At 40.3% G+C, this 21,081-nt stretch overlaps 2 protein-coding genes across 3 annotated transcripts; both read left to right on the forward strand.

Annotated features, from left to right (window-relative positions):
* The first annotated feature begins 321 nt into the window (after nt 1-321).
* On the forward strand, nt 322-8,423 carry pmela (premelanosome protein a). Its single transcript, XM_071495147.1, has 12 exons — nt 322-555; nt 1,935-2,030; nt 2,125-2,271; nt 2,625-2,759; nt 3,805-3,966; nt 4,079-4,363; nt 4,466-5,296; nt 5,387-5,560; nt 5,688-5,790; nt 6,281-6,486; nt 6,578-6,668; nt 7,833-8,423. Exons 1-12 carry the CDS (start codon nt 498-500, stop codon nt 7,984-7,986), a joined length of 2,442 nt encoding a protein of 813 aa, XP_071351248.1. The 5' UTR covers nt 322-497; the 3' UTR covers nt 7,987-8,423.
* A 5,375-nt stretch (nt 8,424-13,798) lies between these two features.
* On the forward strand, nt 13,799-20,276 carry prph (peripherin). 2 transcript variants are annotated; one of them, XM_071494751.1, is made up of 9 exons: nt 13,808-14,448; nt 16,349-16,409; nt 16,781-16,876; nt 17,862-18,026; nt 18,115-18,240; nt 18,350-18,570; nt 18,992-19,044; nt 19,262-19,335; nt 19,490-20,276. In XM_071494751.1, exons 1-9 carry the CDS (start codon nt 13,901-13,903, stop codon nt 19,568-19,570), a joined length of 1,425 nt encoding a protein of 474 aa, XP_071350852.1. In that variant the 5' UTR covers nt 13,808-13,900; the 3' UTR covers nt 19,571-20,276. The 2 variants fall into 2 exon arrangements, with proteins under 2 accessions (XP_071350853.1, XP_071350852.1); XM_071494752.1 differs by lacking the exon at nt 19,262-19,335 and having other exon boundaries at nt 13,799-14,448.
* The last annotated feature ends 805 nt before the right edge of the window (nt 20,277-21,081 follow it).

A 21,081-nucleotide genomic window follows, 5' to 3' on the forward strand; every position in this document is an offset into this window, starting at 1 on the left:
CTTTACCCATTTTTTTCTCTGATTACCGTACAATTTCCTGAGTGTTTTAATGGAGATACTGTATTTACTGTATGACTGTTAGCATCAGAATCAGAAAAAGAAAATTAAAAATGTGGATTAAATGTGGCTCAAAAGCAAAAACACACAGTACATGTGAAGTGAGAACATTGTTATCTCTGGTGAGAATATAACATTAAAAAAACAATAATATAAGAATAAAAAGACACAAGTGGAAACCATTGTTCTGGCAAATCACAACAATAGTTAACAAAACAGTACTAACATGTGTTCTTAAAGGGGGTGGTGCCAGTTTACAGACTCATAATGATGTCAGAGGTGAGAAGAAATTTATGGTAATTCAGGACCGAGGCCCTCTTAAAGAGAGTGAGGAGATATTTCTTAATTCTCTCTGGGAGTTGTGTTTGTGGGAGTTGGGGTTCAGGACTGCCGGGTGAGGATCGGGGCTCAGAGAGAGGACACAGACTAACAATCACAGGATGAGGACTCTGGCACTGGTGCTGCTGGTTTTGGCTCTTACATCAGCCAATGCGATAAGTGAGTATATCTGAAATTATTGATAACCAATGTGTGGTCCGGCATGTGGTTTTATGTTTCTTCCTTTTTGTAAAATCTCATTACTTCTCCCTTCCTATTCACACACTACGCTCTATCAAAAAGTAGAACAACTTTTCAGTCTTTCAGACTTTTTTTTCATGAGGAATCAACTTTTTTTTCTTCCCTCAGTGCAACTGCATTGAACTGCATTTATAGATCCTTGACACTCTTACAAAATATCTAAAGCAAGACAAACTTTAAGGGGATAAAGTGCAATGATCGATTTCTCTTTTGTTTGAGAAAAACAAAGTTTGAACACCGAATGTGAGTCTAAATCACTTGTTAAGACAGAGTATTTTGCTGTGTGTGTGTGAGGTAAGACCTTTGTACCAACACTAGGGAAAGTGACTAATTTTAATTACTGTGTCCAGTGTAATTTATGCTTCCCATTAATTGCAAGCTTGTGTCGGGATCTTTTAGTTGGTAATTATGTGTTTGCACTACAAATTGAACAGCAAATAGATTGATCTATAATTTTATGCTTGTTTCATGCAGACACACTGCACCCTCTGTTACACAGAGGGAAGCTGTACAAACTTTTACATGCCAATTTTATGCCATTACCTAATTTCTTACACCAACTTTCCAAGGTACCTGCTATAATTCAAGGAACTCTTATGTGATTAATCATTTTATTTAATTTTCCTACTACTTTGAAATGTTAGAATCATTAGTTATGTTTGAGTGAGGGTACTTTAAACAATAACATTTATAACAAAATCTCACTCAAACACACACACACGCACGCACGCACGCACGCACACACACATGCAAATCACAAGCTGAGAAGAAAGCCAGTGAGCCAGAGTCTGGGACCTCTCATTCCTTGTGTGCTGGGATTACTGATGTTGCTGCTCAGCTGACAGTCACATGAAAGGGATTGAGGAGGATTGCAGGTCGTGTGACTCCCACCACCAAGAACCCCGACTCTCCTGAGCCACCCTCAACATCACAATCATGGAGCTGCTCTCGTCTTCTTAAGCATCTCTATCATTAATGTTAAAAAACCTGGTTGGTTATAATTTAGACGTCTCTTTTTAAGAGCCAACAAACTTTAACTCTACTGAAATACTGAACCTGAACCAAAAATGCAAAATAAAAATAAAAATATCCAGTTAACAACACTAATAAACAACATACATACATTTCTGCAGCTAAGGCATGGGGTTAAAGATAAAAATAGCTTCAAAAAAATCACACAATGTTTTGCGATTTCAATGGAAACTCTCAATGATCATTTTGGTTGTTGAATAGAATAGAATAATATGAGTTGCATGATGTAGCTTCTTTTCCTGAAGAGTTTGTAATATTCCTCACAGAGCCTCGAAGTCAGTTCACGCGTTACCGCTCATGGAACTCACGGATGTATCCTGTGTGGAAAGATGGAGACTCGAGATTCAGAAACTGTTGGTCTGGTGAGCTCCCTCTCGTTTTTGGAGACAGAAATGTTTCTCTCTGTGAGTCTGTCACAATCTAAACATGTTAAACTGTGTGTAATCTTCTTTCCAGGTGGTGAAGTGACCTTTGATCTTAAAAATGATGCACCCACTCTGACTGGAGCAAGAACAACCTTCACTATTAATCTAAATTTCCCACCAAATCAGACAGTGCTGTCAGACGGGCAGGTGGTCTGGGCACGTAACTGCACCATCAATGGTAAGTAGCACTGTGGTGCAGAGGACCACAGGTTTCTATACAACCTATTGTCACTTCATTATTTTCACTATGGTCATTAAAGTCAAGATAATCTTCATAAGCAGCAGTTAGAAGTACATTGTTACACTTCAATAAACATTTTTCATTGACAAGAAGTGGCTTAAATTACCAGTTAAACTCCTGAATATTTACTATTTAAATCAATAAACCAATGTGATTTTGAAATTGTGTTTCATTATATTAGAATAAAAGACAATAAATTTTTATTTTACTTCACCTGTGTTGCCCCATCTAAATCATTTTTCTGTCTTTTATAATACTAATGTATGATCTTTGACCATCGTCTTTTTCAGGACAAGAGTATCAGGAGGGTCAGGCTGTGTATCCTGACCAGGACGCTGAGCAGACGGGACTTTTCCCTGATGGGACACCGTTCCCCAGGAGCCAGAACAAGAAACCTCACTATGTGTTTGTGTGGAAGACATGGGGTAAAGATTTTGAAACAATGTGCCCACTTGAAACTTAGGCCGCTTGTTACCTATAATGTAAAGTGTTGTACGAAGTAATACATTGCTCCACTTGAGGTGGAGAAAAACTGAGTGACAAGAAAACAGAAAATCAAATCTTCCAGACGCAGCTATGACTCCATAACCTTCACAGAGACAAAAACAGACCATGAAAAGGCTGTAAAACTATCCACAGGAAGTCTCTCCTGTGGCCAGTGAAGTTAAAGTTTGACTGTTGCCCCAGGCCATGTGACAAAGCATTTCTAAACTACTTGTCTGTGCTGAAGATGATCTGTAAACATCTCTGGCTTTTTAAATTTGGCCTGACGTGTCAATGTTACCTTTTTATCTGTAACAGAAAATACATGTTGGATTTAAATTGTAATAATTAACTCAAGAAAATTATCTTTTTTTTTGTTGACTGAATCTGTGAATAATTACATAGATTAAATTAGTGGAACTATGTAGGAAGCTTTGTTGACTCAATGGCCTCAGTTTACCATTTTTATTCATTATGCTTATCTGCAAGACTGGATCTCCAACCAGGCAAAGTGGGTGACAAACTGGGGCCCCAGGTCCTCATGGGCCCCTAAGGCCCCATATTCAATGATTTGCAAATTTTTAAATAAAATTGTGTTCAACCAAACCACCACAGCTCAATGTCCCCTGAGTGAGCTAAATCAGACCATGCTTACCTGTGTTGGGAAAGACGTTACGAAGAACATTATGGATATGCTTTAATGACAATAGCAGAGATCTCAACCGGCTAATAAGGAGCAAACCTGCATTCAATTTATCAAAATTTGAAAACAGATGTAAACTTTATTCTAAGTCTCTTCCTCACTTTATTCTGTTGTTACTTACCAACAAATCAAACCTAAGCCATTTTTAGTTCACCATCACAAAAGCATCTTGTGTACCATGTGATTAAAGTGACATCTGGAGTTTCTCCAGCATGTGTGAATTAAATGAACTGTGCATTGCTTACCAGTCTACTGTTACTAATCCCATTGTTGCTGTATTCAAGGGCGTTACTGGCAGGTGGCAGATGGACCCTCCTCCTCCCTGACCATTGGTACAGACAATGTCCCTCTGGGCTCCTACAACATGGAGGTTGTCATCTATCACTGCCGTGGCAAAGACAAGTTCATCCCTCTCGGCTATGCCTCCTCATTGTTCACCATCACAGGTAAGCCATCAAACAATTTCTAAACCAATTTGAGGAAAATAATTTTTACATTATTTGTATTTCTTTAACAACCCCCATCATAAGATCTCTACATCTTTTGCTGTGTCTTCAGACCAGGTTCCCTTCACCATATCACTTGCCCAAGTCAGCGATGTAAACCAGGACGACCAGAGCTTCATCCAGAACCGAGCCATTGCTTTCAGCGTCAAGCTCCACGACCCCAGCCAGTATCTCAACAATGCCGACATCAGCTTCAGCTGGGACTTTGGTGACAGCACCGGGACTCTGATCTCCAGAGAGCACACAGTCACACACACATATCTTGCTGTTGGAACCTTCAAACCTCAGGTTGTTCTGATGGCAAGCATCCCCAATGGCTGCGGAAACCCCACTGCTGGTGAGGTTTTATACTAATCATGTGTATAGTTTTATAGTTTATACAAATGTTGTCCTATGTGGTGATTAAGTTTGACTCATTTGTTTTTAACTTTTCTTTCAGTGGTTCCTATGGATGCCTCTGCTGCTCCAGCAGTAGTTGTGATGGCCTCCACCACTGCAGCTGACCCAGCCGCACCAGCCGAGGGAGGAGATACAATTGCTCTGGATGTTCCTGCTTCTGATGCCACTCTACTTGCTGCTTCTGTGCAGCCAGCCGACACAGCCGCAGATACAGAAGACGGAGAAGCAGCCGTTAATACAGATGCAGAAGCAGTAGAGGTTGCCTCAGTAGCACCTGCAGGAGTTGATGCAGCCGTTGTTCCAGTGGAACAAGATCCTGCCAGCACTGCTGCTCCTGCTGCAGAGGTAGATACTGCTGTGGAGGAAACAGATGCTGCAGCAGGAGAAGCGGCCACTGCTGCACCTGCAGCTGAAGAGCCAGCAAATGCCGATACAGCTGCTGCAGATGAAACCGCGGTGGCAACAGATACAGCTGCAGAAAACGTGCCTGTGATTGATGCTGCTGCTTCAGTTGCTCCCGTTGTAGAGGGAGAGGAAGCTGCAGTTGAGGTAGCGGATGGTGTCACTGTTGCTCCTGTGGCAGAAGAAGCTGTAGAGCAAGAAGCTGATGTTGTGACTACTGTTGCTGCTGTTGATGCTGCGGTTGCTGTTGCTGATGCTGATGCTGATGCCGATGCTGATGCTGCCGCTGCTGATGCTGCTGCAGAGGTCATCCAAGCTGTGACAGAGGCCCCTGCTGATAACATGGTTGCTCCTGCTGCCACTGAGACCACAGCTGTAGAAGAAGCAGCACCAGCTGATGCTGCAGCAGAAACTGAGGCTGAAGTACTGGAAACTGAGAATGAAGTTGCAGCTACCGTAGCTGCCACAGGTGAGCATTTACAGTAACAGTATACACAGAAGAAAAAGACAGCTCTTATGACAATACTAAGATAAATTTTCTGGGGTTTTTTTTTGCCAGAGCAACCAGCAGGTGAGGAAGAGGCAGCTCCAGCTGAAGGCGAAGTTCAGGCTGAAGTGGAAACAGATACAGCACAAGTTGCTCTTGTTTTGGCTAAAAGACAAGCACCAGAGCTGACAGCTGACTGCATGGTCTACCGTTACGGCTCCCTCGCCACCTCTCTAGATGTCATCCGTAAGTAAACATGGTTTTTGTTATTATTGCAAATTAGACCTTCACTAAATATAAAACTTTGTGCTTTAATAGAAACAGTATGGTTTAACAGTGATAAAATCTCTTTCTTCATCTTTCAACCTTGCAGAGGGTATTGAAAGTGTAGAGATTGTACAGGTGTCCAATGTTGTGTCAATGGCAACTGAACTGGATCAAAATGCTGTTGACGTCACCATTACCTGTCAGGGAAGGTGAGTAGTAACATTCATTGAGTAATTACATGAGCTAGTTGAAAGGCAGTACAGTTGTTGTTGTTTATTTAGCTCAATTTGGAATCACGCAACTAAAACATTTTCATTCAAACTTACAAATCACATCAAATCACAGATGACAGTCATATAGCGTATCAAAATGATGTACTGTAACCATTTGAACTTGTCCAAACTGCTGGCCTGGAAATGGAAATAAAGTGGCTCCAACTCAATAAATAGAGCAGACAGAGAGGGTCAAGGGGTTCACTTACTGTTCAGCTCACCATTAGAGGTGTATTGATTAGGTCTTATCTTGATATTCTTTGTAACTAATGGACCACTTATCTCCTGGTTTGCCTACATGGAAACCGTGTCATGTGTCATTATATTATTGTGTATTATGCTTAGCAAAAAAGTTACGTTTATAATATGCACTCATTATTGGTCTCTTTGCCACTACATCTCTCATTCCTGACTATCCTTCCTTCAGTCTACCAAGTGAGGTCTGCACAGTCATCTCAGATGCTGACTGTATCACACCAGTAGAAACCATCTGTAATGCAGCCTCGCCCTCTCCAGACTGTCAGATGATCCTTCGTCAGTTCTTCAATGACTCGGGAGTATTTTGCATCAATGTCTCTTTGACCAATGATGTCAGTCTTGCTGTGGCGAGTGCTAGAGTCAGTGTAACAGTAGGTGAGTAAAAGAAAAGTTAATTAATAGCAACTAAAATCACTCAATCTATAGGTTATTTTATCTCATTCATTAAATGTGCTCTTGATTGCAGGCTCCGTAGGTTCCCCAGCTGGAACTGCCGCTACAGTCCTGGGCGTTATGGTTCTTGCCTGCGTCATCTGTTGTATTGGTTTGATGTACAGGTGAGTACTTTATTCATAAGCCAAATTGAATTTGGGGCCAAAATGTCTGAACAATTGGAAAAATTGTGATAATAAAATCCAATACTTAAAAATAAGTTACAAGCAAAAGTACTGTTACCATGGTAAATCACTTTTTTCATAGCAGGGAAAGCAGAGGTAATGTCATGTAGGTGTGTCAGTAAGCCAGCATGCATATTATCAAAACATATCTTGAACTGATCATCAAAACTAAATCATCAGCAACATATAATGTACTGTATATATACAGTGTAAACAACAACTTCATACGGTATAGTCTAGTGTCGTATAGGATAATTCATATTATTTTAGGAAGAGGAAAGGTCCAGGTATTCATCCCTGTGGCACACCCAAACTGACAGCTCACTGATCAGCAACAATAATAAAAAAAAAAATACAAAGGGCTTTATTTTAACAGTCCAAAGCACATGGTCTAAGTGCATTTAAGGCATGTCCACATCCATTTCTGCAATTTTAATGGTGGAAAAAATGGTCCTTGTGTTAGGCACATTGTTCAAAAGTTTTGTACTTAGACTCTTAATTACACATGTTTTTGAGCATAACATGCAATAAACCAATCAGAATACCATCTCCTATTCCCTTTAAAAGCCAGGCAAGCTTGTTCCGTGGTGGATTGCTATTATAATGGTGCAGTGTTTCACTAAAAGTCAGATTCTAAGTGGTGGACCAGCATCGTCATCCCTAATGATGCTATTGTGGCTAAAAAATAATACATTTATTGCAAACCTTGGCTTGGACAAATCAGATTTTACCTTCCTCTAAGGCCAGACAATACCACCACACCCTAATAACGCCTAACAGAAAACATAATTTAAGAGTGATGTGTGCAAGAATCCTGTAAAGACAATTAAAGAATGTGTGACCAATGGCATTATAATATATGTAAGTATCACAAGTTTACATTACGAGAAGCAACTATCTTCATTCTCCTTGTCTACAGTTTTCATTTCTTGTTTACTTTTTTATGATTTTGTTTCTTGTTGACAGACATTTTGGCCTATTTAATCCTATATGTACTCATGCATTTCACTGGGGAAAACTGCATATTCAAATCTTTGTGAATCACTCATTCACTCATCTTTGTGAACTCTCCTCACCTGTCTCACCTGTCCCATGTATCTAAAGACGGTTCAAGCAGTACCAGCCACTAAGAGAAGACAATGGCGCCAATAATGGAGGCAGCTCGGCAGTAACTTCAGTGCCTTTGTTGTTGTGGAACTTGTTGAGCCGACAGTCACCAGGAGAAAGTCGTCCACTGCTTCAGGGGAGGATTGTGTGAATATCATCATCAGCACTCAGCATCTATAATGTCCACTAACATATTGGCTTTATACACATAATACTCTACTTGTAGTAATGTTGTCCCAGTCAAGTTAGGTGAACCAGGTTAAGTGAACTAGCCCCATGCACCGCATTTGTAAGAACAGAAAGGAATCAAATGTGTAATAAAGTGTAATAAAAAATGTTGAAACATATTTAGAGGAAAGTGATATTTATTTTGACCTACAGTACTCTATGTTTTATTAATTGGCACTGATAGTTTGTAGAAGCCATAACTTATTGTCTTATTTGTGGCCGACTTATATTAAACCAATTGGAAAATCAATGTTAACACAATTAAGTTCAATTTCTTTACAATGTTATTTAAATCACATACAGCACAGAACATTATCACATTTGCGACCCTGAAATGAATAAAATGGAACTTTATCACCACCATGTGTTTCCTTTCTTCTGCATAGTGTAGAGAAGTCTCAGGTAAGAGTGACAGAAGGAAAGAGAGAGGTAGAGAGCGCGATAAAGGAAGAGCTAACGTGTGTGTGTGTGTGTGTGTCTGTGCACACATCATATCTCTGCAATATCATATAGCATGCAGCGCTATTCTCCATTCTTGCAGGCAGAGTGTTCTCAGGGTTTGAGACCAATTATTCAAATTTCTTTCTATTTGTGTGATGCAGCCCTATTTCAAACTTTTAACTCTTAACCTCTTTGTAAACGCTCTCCTTCATGTTTAGCTACAGATGCTACATAGCAGTGTGAGGGGCAGAAACTGAGGCACATAAACTAAATATATTACATGATATTTAAAGGAGGAAATTGAGATAAATATATGTATACCTTTATAATAAATATTTTTAATTAGAGTACATAGGGCATTTTGTCCGCAAGTGGGCTTGGTACCCTCCATGTTGTATAGTCCACAGTAATGGATCCCGTACATACAGTAATTGATTATTATTTGAATTAATATTCTTTTAGCTTTGTGTAGCTATTTTATCAAATTCAGCATCAACTATTGTATTTTTAGTTGGACCTCATCAGATTTTAACTTCACTCAGTAATGAAATACATACAGTGAAATAGAAAAAGATGCCTATACAGAAAACTACAACTCTATTAAAAAATATATACAAACATATCATGGACATTTGGATCAGCGTGGCCATTGAGGCATTTAGGAGAACCAGAGATGTGGTCAGAAAGTGGTGTGGTAGGAGCACTGCAGCTGAGTGTGCTAAAAAATATTACCATCACGCTCTACTCTCTGCTCAGTTAAAATGATTTACTATGATGTTTCATGCACTGAGCCGACAAAGAGCTGCTGGTAGTAACATACACATTATATGACACACTGCAGTGCAGGAAAATAGGCTGACGTCATTGAAGCTGAATCGTTTGTGAAAGAATGAATGGCCTGGCCTACACAGCAGGAACAAAGATGTGGACTGATGGGGACCTAAAGGAACAAGGTCTCTTGATAACATGGTCAGCATGCAAGAATCAAAGTCCAAAGTAAATGCTGTTTTTTGTGAAGGGTGGTGCAATAATATCTGGTTTTACTGATATTAAAACATGGTCTACTGTATTTATGCAACAATGTGGAAAAAAGAGTGACCAAGTCTCTGTGCAGCAAAAAGACAGGTCCATACTGTGCACCGCGATCAACAAAACCTTGGGCCTTCAGAAGGCAATTTGTTTTGGTGTGGTTTTATTCATGCATACATCACTCCACAATGTCCTTTCTTTGTCACGCTCTCTTTACTTAAATACATAAATATTCCAAATGAATGTCCTTCTACACTGCAGTGTGTCACTACAGTAATTACCAAACACAGCAGTAAATCATCCTTGACCGTTAACATTTCTCTCGGCAACATGTACCTCAGCAAGTGCTGTTCAGTTAGCTCTGTTTGCTCCGGATGTGCTCTGCTGCTAAGCCAGAACACACCAGCTCTGCCGGGAGGTCATCATTTTTCACAGATTATCTCCATCTTGGTCTCGACAGCCCTCCCGGATCTTACCAGCCCTGCAGCTTTTTATAGGTTACAGCATCCTCACCATTTGTCCCAGTAAAAGCAAACCAGCATCACCGGCTATACTGTCATTTAATCCAGCTAAAGGTTGGAGAGCTTTGGAGGTTTTTTATGTCTATATATGAATATTAGGCCTTTTTCAGGATTTTGACTCCACTCTGCATAGTGAAACTAGAGATGAATCAGTGAGGTGACATCACCCAAGCAGCTACACAGCTCTGATTAATCTGAACGGCACTTTATTGCTCACCACTCCCTAGCAACAGATCTAAAAGTGATGCTGTTTCCTTCATCTGTCCTCCACACTGCAGAAACCTACTGCAGTCATTGTAGTGATTGAGTCTCACTGCAGACCACAATTAGAATATGGAGTATATTATGCAATTCATTTTGTCACCTCTTCTGCAAATACATCTTCTATTATTTTTTTTTCTTTTACCCTGATAATATATTTTTTTAAACATTTATCACATTATACTGACACCCATGTGCACCACTAAAGGTGTCAGTATAAAGTGTGGTCACCAGAAAGCATCCAAAACCCTGTCCCCATGTACAGAGTGGCAGGTTTTGTCCCAAAAATTTTGTAACTTTCTGTAACTGACTATCTAACATTCACATCCATTTCATGCGGTGAAGCAGTGCGGAGGTGAGAAAGAAGAAATGGTTACAACCAAGCACAATACCATTAATGCTTCCCAGGAGAGGCTGTCTGAAAATGTGCAGTGTTATCCACATTTGAACAATTACTGCATTGTGCTGATCTCTGCGATGGCAGCTTTTTCACTCTCCCAGTTGCAGCCATTGGGAGTAGATATAAATACTTTTGCCTTCATACTGAGAAAAGTTTGTTTTCAAAAATTGAAAGTTTTCTGATATAATAACGTGAAAAATATTGATACGTAGGATCTTGTAAAAAATGTGAAAATTTCCTAATTAAAATGAGAAATGCAAGTGAAGCAGCCATAAAGTGCTGCACTGAATGAATTACATGACCTTGACTTTTTAAAATCTTGTATGGAAATTCTTCACAAATACACTATTACATATTTATACTTTTGTAACAATAGTGTTTGCACTTCTGCTTCGCGAGACCACACACAACGCTTGAACGTCATATAGGAAATGAAGTGTTGAACTTCATTTCCTGTATAAATTAAATTCTAACCCAACATGTTTATACCCTGTTTTCCCATATAGCTGATATATCTAAATGTTTTTTTCTTGATCTGAAACATGACACACATTCTATGAGTCCAATGTGTGGAAATGGGAACAGATATTCTAGCCTGACACAGTGGAAGAAGCAATTTATGGCCCCTGTGGGAATTCTCCAAGAACCAGAGGGATCAATTGCTAATGGTGACATCTGTCTGAGGGTTAGTATTACTGATAAGTCCAGTCAAAAATCATTAAGTTTTATGTTTTTTGCATATGCCTCTGTGCCTGCTTTAAATGTTGTTAATAAGAGTGCAGAAATCATCTTAACCCTGACAGGAAACTGTGACAGAGACCATATGAGCAGGTTGGAGAAGGATCTGGAAAAATAATAGAAAGTGCAATGTGCTCTGAGCAGAGAGAGTGAGACAGGGGGTAAGACAGAGGGGGAGGGTGGGAGAGAGAGAGAGGAGAGTGTAACTGACCATAAAGCAGGTTGATTAGATTACAGAGCAAGGACTAATATGATCCATTTATTACTCAGAGAGCCAGACCTCGGCAGTAGCAGGCATGCAGACCTAGAAGGAGGAAAATCAAGTGTGGAAGTTTATGCTTATGAATGGCAGACTGGAAAAGAGATTACTTTATTTTTACTACAGTATGTAACAGATGCTCCATTGAAATCCAAAATGACATTCCATTAGAAAAAGTGTTGAGTACTAGTTAGAATAAAAACTGCTGGTTGATATGTAACAGTGTGCATGTGTTTAAAAGAGAGAAAAAAAATATACAATATGTTACATTTGATTTGTGTGTTGCATTATATATCGGAGAGCATAAATGGACAGGATTAATGGTACCCAGCATCACTGGGGACACAAAGGGAAGATGGTGCCACACCCAGTCGACACAGAGCATGCTCAGAATTACATCAACTTTATAGTGGATTGGTAGTCTGTCTCCAGACCCTAATTAAAATCACTATAGACCTCACACACATGTGCACACATGCACACATGCACTTATGCACACACACGCACACACACACACTATTGTCTTTCTATACTAGTGAGGATCTTCACTGACATATTGCATTTCCTAGCCCCTAACCTTAAAATCACAGCTAAATGCCTAACCCCAACCCTAACCCTAGCCCTGACCTAAACACAAGTCTAACCTGAACCTTGAAACAGGGTCTTAACCCTAACTTGCTAGTCCTTGTGCATCTTTGTTTTTCATCCTTGCAACTACACTTCCCACTCATGTCACTTCTTTTTTTTCTATTGTTGTATCTTCTATTGTTGGTATTTTTAAATTCTTTTTTATATGTCTTCTTGTATTGCTTTGTTTTCTTATATATCTTGCCTTAATGCCTTTTTATGTCTTTTGCAAAGCTCCTTGAATTGTGTTATTAAAAGTTACAAAAGAAATAACGCTGCCCTCCCTCTAAAGAGACATTCAGTAATTCACTGTTGAAAGTTTTAAAGCAGAGTCTTGTTTGTCCCTGGCTGGAGCAATTTTGACTGATGTCTGGAAAAAAACGGGAGAGATGGGATAGAAATTATGGCACCACCTTAAAAATAAATTTTCTGAGCTTTGGTCCTATAAAGTTTGGTACTGTGAGTGTTAAAAAGCATCAACATCAAGTCTGAACTACACTAATAGGTCGGTCACATGCTGCAACAGCTTTGCTTGCAAGGTCACATCAAACTCAAAACAATACAACGAATGTGGCTTCCCTCACACCGGCACTGGGTGGCAAGTCATTGAGTTCATGGAGTTGCCGTAGCAACAGTCACTATTCTGTTACCTCTCCCATCTTTAAGCTCTGAGTCACAGTCTACATAACTTTGCTGGTAAATTACCTGCACCAAAAACCCAGCTGGTCATGGGAAATATCTAGAGTTATTTGACAACTTGTATTCTAACAGGGATTACTGGATCTGGTGCATTTGAAAAGGATAGAATAACTGCAGAGTCATGGCTCTGCCCCAGACGCCCAGAATATCAATAAAGTATTCCATTACTGTAAAAGGAGAGAGAGACAGATAGGAGCGAGGGAGGGAGACAAATGGAAGGGGAAAAAAGAATCAAATCAATGTATCCATGTGATTCAATTTAGGCTACAATTTCACATTTTCTTATTGGAATCAAGTAACAGAATCCTTGGCACACATATTTGATAGTGAAGTTAAGATCATCAAAGGTGCAAGCAAGAGTAAAATAATATACAGGAATCATATTGGAGAAACTACAATCAAAACTGACTGACTGAGCAAGCACCGGTGCAAAGTGTCAGCGAGGGCATAAATCAGAGAGGCGAGTAGGGGTGGGCATGAGGAGACATCTTTAGTTATCAAAGCAGTAATGTGGAAGCCAGTCTGGCCTCCTGCCAAGTGCTCTGGTTAAAAGGGTGGAACTGTCGAGATGGAGAGTAAGACAGAGCGCTGGTGAGAGCACACAGAGAGGCAGAGTCTATCTCTGAAGGGTAGGGAGTGGCCAAAGCTTGTATGCTGATGAGCAACTGAGAAAGGAAGGTTTCATGTGGGTGGGGTGAGGAGAAATGAGAGAGGGGGAGGCGCAAGGATGATGGGATAGCCAGCATGAGTGCATAAAACCCCCCAGCAGCCTTCAGTCGGATGTCCTGTTGCTTCACGAGCATCACCAAGCTCTCCAGCTCTCCATCTTTCCACAGCGACAGAGAACAGAACAAGACTGACCATGAGCCACTCTTCAATGCATACCTCCACTTCCTACAGGCGCACTTTTGGAAGCCCACACCCCATCCCCATGTCCTCCTACTCCCCTGTGTCCTCCCGTATGCCCGTTTCTGGGGGACGGTATATGCGTTCAATGTCACCTGTGGTGTCATCCCGCGCTACCGCCTACCACCAACAGCGTTCCCGCCCCAGTGTTCAGCCATCTCGCCTCACCTATGACAAGGTGGACTTCACTCTGGCTGAGGCCATCAACCAGGAGTTCCTGACCACCCGCAGCAACGAGAAGGCCGAGCTGCAGGAGCTCAACGACCGCTTTGCCAGCTTCATCGAGAAGGTGCGGTACCTGGAGCAGCAGAACGGTGCACTGCAGCAGGAGCTCAACCAGTTCAAGGGCCAGCAGCAGCATGGCCAGCCCAACCGTGCCTCTGAGATCTTTCAGGAGGAGCTGAGGGAGCTGCGGCGCCAGATGGATGGCATCGGCAAGGAGAGGGACCAGTACCTGCTGGAGAGGGACAACCTGGCTGAGGACCTGGCCCTGCTCAAGCAGAGGTTGGTAACAGCATAATGAAATAAGAAAAATAAAAGAATAGCTTTAAGACATGAAGATCAGTTACATGATTGAAGCTTGGACTGAGACAGACACATCAATTATATGACTGGAATTTGGATTGGGATAGGCAAGATAAAGACAAACAGACAAATAGACAAAGAGATGGTTTGTGGATGGGTGGTAACCTAAGGTATTTTGGCTGAAGGATAGGGCAAAGAATACAGAAGAATAATTTGACGAGTTTTTTGATCTTGTCTCAAGAAGATTACAGACCTATCACAATGCAACTACCTGCAATCTTTCCAACACCATCACATCATCTCCATTTTTCTCTCCTGTTGATTCCATATTGTTCTGTTGCGGGTTTGCCAGACAATACATTGAGCCAAAGGAATGGGTGCACTGAGCTCACCACCAACACTACCACCACATCCTTCAATGACACGGTTGTAATATACATGGTCCACTTTAAGCACAGAACAGGTAAAGGGTCCCAAGGGATCTCCCACTTAAATCAAGTAATGATGGTGGTATAGGGCGTGGCACATCAGCAGTCTGGACGCCACAGAGCAGCAGCGTGATACAGGGCACTGCACTGCATGAGGTGTATCAGACTGTTTCTATGTATGAGTGCACGTATTTATTGAATATTTTTCTATAAGCCATATTTAACATAAAACAAGGTGTTGAGCATAACATGTTGTACATGACAGGAAAGTGACCAATAGAAAGGTATAACACACTACTTGCTTCTAAATTAGACGAGGAAGGTGATGAATGATTTCCCTAAGGAACACAAATGTGTAGATTTAGAAATGTGCAAAATTATGTCTGCGAAAAGGGAGATGAGATGGGAAAGGAGGAGGATGGATAGACCAGACATAGGGTGGGGCCAGAGGAGTGGGGTGGGGAGTGAAAGAGGAAATGGGACCAGAGGAAGAAAGGTTGGATATCAGGCGTGGTGAGAACAGCGTCAGGAAAAATCAATGTGACTCGATGACTCCATTAGGTGTGTTTTTGAATGTGCCTCTGTGCTGATGGGATGGTGCCAGAGACCCCATTAGGACAAAAGGGCCCCATGTAACACAGCATGAATTAAAGATGAGGGAGCCGGCCCCACTATGTGATGCTTTCCCCCCTAATCTACTTTATGTCCAGTCGGGACATGACTTCTGTCTCGCAGGACAAATGGAGCCGGGTTCAGCTGCACATCCAGACTCTGACCACACCGACAGCCCATCAGTCAAAACAAAGTTAGCAGAACAATAGTTAGAATGAGCAAACTCACGATTGTACATTGTGATATAATTTGCGATGAGTCATCCCAGTGACTCATGAATTGTAAGAATGGAATGAAATATCATTTTTCATTTTAATTTCTTCACTGATTTTGCAGCAAAATGAGGCTTCATAAGTGAGTTCATAAGTGTCCCTGTTTGCTAGAGCACATCCCACATACTGAAAACTTCATATAAGTGCCTAGTAAATGTCAATCCCATTGTCTGTACTCAACAGTTTTTGTTCCTTTACTGAATATTAGACACCATTAAAACAGCCATTTAAAATCTTAAAAAAAGAGGGGAAGCTTGTGTACATAACCTTATTGAGTGTGTGTGGATGACCTTATTGAACTGTGGGGAAACCACATTAGTTGAAAGGAGCAGCTGCTGATCCCACTGGGCACATTCCCCAAACCCTTTTTACAGGAGAGTGAATTAACAAATTGATCCAGAAAGCTTTTTGCCAGCTGATGCCCTGGTGCAACCTTAGACAAAATGGGTGTTATTGGTAAAAAATCAACATGTTCTTCTCTCTTTCCTTTGATATAAAGGGAATTCCTGGGGCCCGAAGGAATCTGCTCACTGTTTGAAATATTTTGTCTCACTCTTTGTCCTCAAGGTTGGATGAAGAAAGCCAGAAGAGGGCAGATGCTGAGAATAACCTGGTTGCCTTCCGCAAGGTAAACACTCTGCTCACTGGACTGTGATTACCATATTGATTACAGTGTCCTCAGGCTCAGGTAACAGGTCAAAAGCAACAGCTTCGTTCTATCTTCAATGCTTTAATGATGTAATATGACAGAGCAGATTTTTTTGAAATGTCATTGATCCATTCAATTGCACAGGACAAAACCTTTTTTTTCTTTTTTGGAGGCTGGTACTCACAATAATCTGTCAGTGAATTTTTCTATAACATACTTTCACAATCATTTCAGCGTAATGAAAAGTAATGTCAGTGGTCAAAGTATAAAGAGAACTAAGGCTGGTGTTTAAGAAATGGATAACACTGCATTTTTTGCAATATTAAATTATTTATGTTTGTCCAAACTAGGATGTGGATGATGCCACGTTGTCCCGTCTGGAGCTGGAAAGGAAGATCGAGTCGCTGATGGATGAGATTGAATTCCTTAAGAAGCTCCATGATGAAGTAAGGGATGCTACCTCCTCCGCAGTTCACTGTTATTGTATGAATGGAAAAGTAATTTCTTTCAGGAGTCACCTATCACTATATATTATCTAGAGAACCACAGTGATAAAATTCAACTTTCATTTGTGTATTTATCCCAAGTGACTGACTGCCCAGTAGCTGCTCAATAGTGTGAGAGATGCTGCAGAGTATTTTTTCTTCTTTTTCTGTACTGTAGAATAAAGTAATTTTGCAAAAAGTAACACTTATTGCAGATAGTAAGTATGGAAGCCAAGAACGGCCATACTTTTTACTTTTTAATGTTGTTATCTCAAGATCGTGAGTTAATTATTTCATTATCTTGAGACAACAAAGATTGTTTTCTTGTGACAACAGGTTAACTTATCTTATTATCTCAGGAAAATGAGTTTTGTGTTCCCTCCCAAAAGCTTTTTCATATAGTGTTAAAAGCTGGTCCACTTCAATATAATTTTTCAATCTTTCTGAAATAGGGCTATTCTTGATCAGCATTAATTCTATTTAACCATGAGTTCATGCTTTTTTTCTTTTTTAAGTTAAAAATAATTACTTGGATACCACTTGCACTTGGGGCAGCTGAGCAACATGTTGTATTTGGAGTGTAAACACCAAAAAAGATGTTAGCTAAGATATGTTTTGAAAATGGTAGTTTTAGTCTGAAGTTGAAGAGATCTGTACAGGGAGCTTGTCTGTGAGAACCAACAGTAATATGTGTAAGCCAAGCAGTAAAAGAGCTTGAGAGCGAGGAAAAGATTATGTGAGTGTCATCATCTTGTAGGAGATCATGATTGGTGGGGAAATGCAGAGGGCTAAACTGCCTCCTTACACCTAAATAAATGTTTATAATCAAGCATGGATGAATGGTTCATTTTTGTAAATTGTTGCCAAGTTTTTGCTTTGACTGTTTTGAGCTTATGATGGTATTTTGACGCTTTTTGTCCATTTGCATCCATTTCTTTATTATCAGGAAATCCAGGACGTACAAGTGAGTGTCCAGACCCAGCAGCTGAAGATGGAGGTGGACAGCACCTCCAGACCTGATTTAACTGGTGCTCTGAGGGAAATCAGGGCTCAATATGAGAACATTGCCTTAAAGAACATGCAGGAATCTGAGGACTGGTACAAGTCCAAGGTGAGCAGACAGTCAAACAGACAGCTATTAAGACAGGAACATACAAACACATGTTCATTCCTGTGTGCTTCATCTTTTGTTCCTACAGTTTGCTGATTTGACTGAGTCTGCAAAGCGCAACACTGATGCTCTGAGGCAGGCCAAGCAGGAGGCCAATGAGTCCAGAAGGCAGATTCAGTCTCTCAACTGTGAAATTGATGCACTGAAGAACACTGTGAGGCCAAGTACCACTTGTTGTTTTTCTATATTTATCTATTATGCAGTATTCCCTATAAGAATACTTACATCTGCTATTGCGCTGTATGTGATATTGTGTTTTTCAGAATGAAGCTCTGCTGAGGCAGATGCGTGAAATGGAGGACCAGTTTGGCAACGAGATCGGCAACTACCAGGACAATGTAGGCAGACTGGAGGACGAGATCCGCCATCTGAAGGAGGAGATGGCTCGCCACCTTCGGGAATACCAGGACCTCCTCAATGTGAAAATGGCTCTGGACATTGAGATTGCCACTTACCGTAAACTGCTGGAGGGGGAGGAGAGCAGGTGAGGCAGAACACTGTGTGTCCAGAGTTTTCCTAGAAATTTTGAATTATCAAGTTAGAATTTATTCCTCAGGCCTCTCTGTGCGGAGTTCAAGTTAGTTTCCTCTAAGTGATTCAGTTTTGTGTCAAATTAAAAACAAAACATGCATGACGGGTGGATTGGAGCCTAAATTGCTCACATATGTAGATGTGGGTATCTCTGTAGAGTGCATGCAAAAAGACTGCAAGGAATTTACAAGAAATTAAAACATCTTAGGATCAATCAAGTAGGAATACCAGTGCTTGAAAAACTTGTGTTATGTTTATTCTGTGGTCAGATTTTAATCTATATATGTCAGTTAAGAACCTCAGAGCAATAGAGCAAATTCCTTTTTCATAACAGGTCAGTAAATAACATGAAAAATTACATATTCCTTTTTTAGGATTACTGTCCCCATCTTAAATATTGGCATGAGCAATCACCTTGGAGAGCGAGGTAAGATAGAGTTTTGTTGTTGTTGTTTTTTTTCAGATCAAATATAAGATGATAATAGTCTCACCGCTCCATTTTGCTTTTCAATCACACATCAAATCAATGTCCAGTAACAACTGTTGATGTGATTGATAAGTGATGATTCAAATTTTGAAGTGAATCTTAAAAAATGCATTTGAATGTAAAAATCTCAGCAGCGCTTTAATCTGACTTTTCATAGACTATGAGCAAACTCCAGACAGCGTGAGCAAGAGGACTGTGGTGATAAAGACAGTTGAGACTAGAGATGGAGAGGTACAATGATCTATACAAAAATAACAAGACATAATGCAAAAATAACTAGTTTGATATTATTTGCATTATGGAAATTGTGAGGAACCTAAGAGCTAAAGTTACTTACAAAAGTGAAAATGAATTTGAGCTTATCTGACTGTTTCTGCTCCATTAGGTGGTGAAGGAATCCAGGAGGGAGACGGAGAGAGATTCAGGCCGCACTGATAGAACTGACAAGGACGACAAGGATGAATAGATGAAAACTGATTAAAAAATGTAAAGGCCGGTGCCATGGTAGAAAAAAACATGAAAAAATAGAAAAAAATAGAAAAAAAAGACAAACCAATACAATATATAGTCCTCATTCCCACTAGTTATGTGTTTATCTGTCTAGCAAAGAGTCTCTCAGTATAGTTGCAATGTTGAATAAAACCCTTTAGACGGTATCACTTTGGTGCTATTTAAGCCACTCAACTTTTGCTTAACATGTGTCATCTGTAGGGCTAGGCAAAACCATGTATTAACGTACCACCTGAGGCCTTGATTTACAGTGCAATCCCGTGGAATCCTTAGACGACCACACATTTGTAGCAGAGTATTAAACTACCGGCTCTAATAGCTAGTTTAAATGCAGGATTTTAGAAGTTTGTGTCGTAGATATGACTTACTAACAAACTTTCAGACACTGCCCTTTGGTCAACACACCTTAAAATACAGACTGACAATAAATTAATATGTTTGCATTTGTTTTAGAAGCTTTGCTATCCTCTTATTGTGTAAACCACCAAGTCACCGAAGACATGGATCATTAATAGACATGTAGCACACAGGAAATGTTGACAGTGAAAATGTGACAGTCACCAACTGAAAAGACTTTTGCTGAATGTGCTTCGCAATGCTGTGTGTATCTGGCACGACTGAAGAATGAATATGTAAGTGCAAATAAAGTTAATTGGAGCTAATCTGTGTTTTCTGTCCACATGAGTACATATGAATTGACAACAGCTGCTGTTGTGTTAAATAGTGAGCTATTTTTTCCTCTTTTCCAAGTCCAGTGTTTTTGCTCCACACAAGCCAGGATCATAACCTACACGTTTATATGTCCAAGAGAGCCCCCTGTGCTTGTCAGAAGATTTTAGTACAAAGTCAGTCTCAGTGGCATGCACAGACACCTTCAAGGGCAGGGGCCGAATACAAAACAGAGCACCTCATGTTGGTCTACAGGGTGAAGAGGACAATTGTTATTATTATATTATTGTATTCAGACCTGTGTGAGAAACACCCTTTCCATTCATCATTATAAAGGCCAACACAAGGGTTAAAATTTCTACTCTTCTTAAACCCACGACCACCATGGCAAGGGTGTTTGCCACTGAATAATTTTAATCAGGCATTTAAGTCATGAAGCGTCAGTCACAACCACTTGCCTGTATGTAAGTATGACAGTTTTGCGATGGTTCAAAACTGTTTTTAAAGTTGGACAGTAGTAAAGTGGTGTTAATAGTCCAAAAGGTTTAGACAGCTCCTCACAAAAACACACAGTACCTTCAGACTGCCTGAAAGTTATTCACCTCAAAAGTTCCCTGCTTTCCCTGTTGATGCACCACCTGTTGCCTGTCAGGGGAATGACTTCTGCTTCAGGTGGCACATGCTCTACACTGATTCAAAATTTAAACCTAATTAGAAAAACGTATAATGTCTCACAATCAAAATGTCAAGGTTAGGAAATAATTACAGTCAAACGAAGCGACACTTAACAATTACAGC

Source organism: Trachinotus anak, unplaced genomic scaffold (assembly GCF_046630095.1).
Source record: "Trachinotus anak isolate AG129_WGS33_773 ecotype Australia unplaced genomic scaffold, CSIRO_AGI_Tana_v1 ptg000013l, whole genome shotgun sequence".
NCBI classification, from domain to species: domain Eukaryota; kingdom Metazoa; phylum Chordata; class Actinopteri; order Carangiformes; family Carangidae; genus Trachinotus; species Trachinotus anak.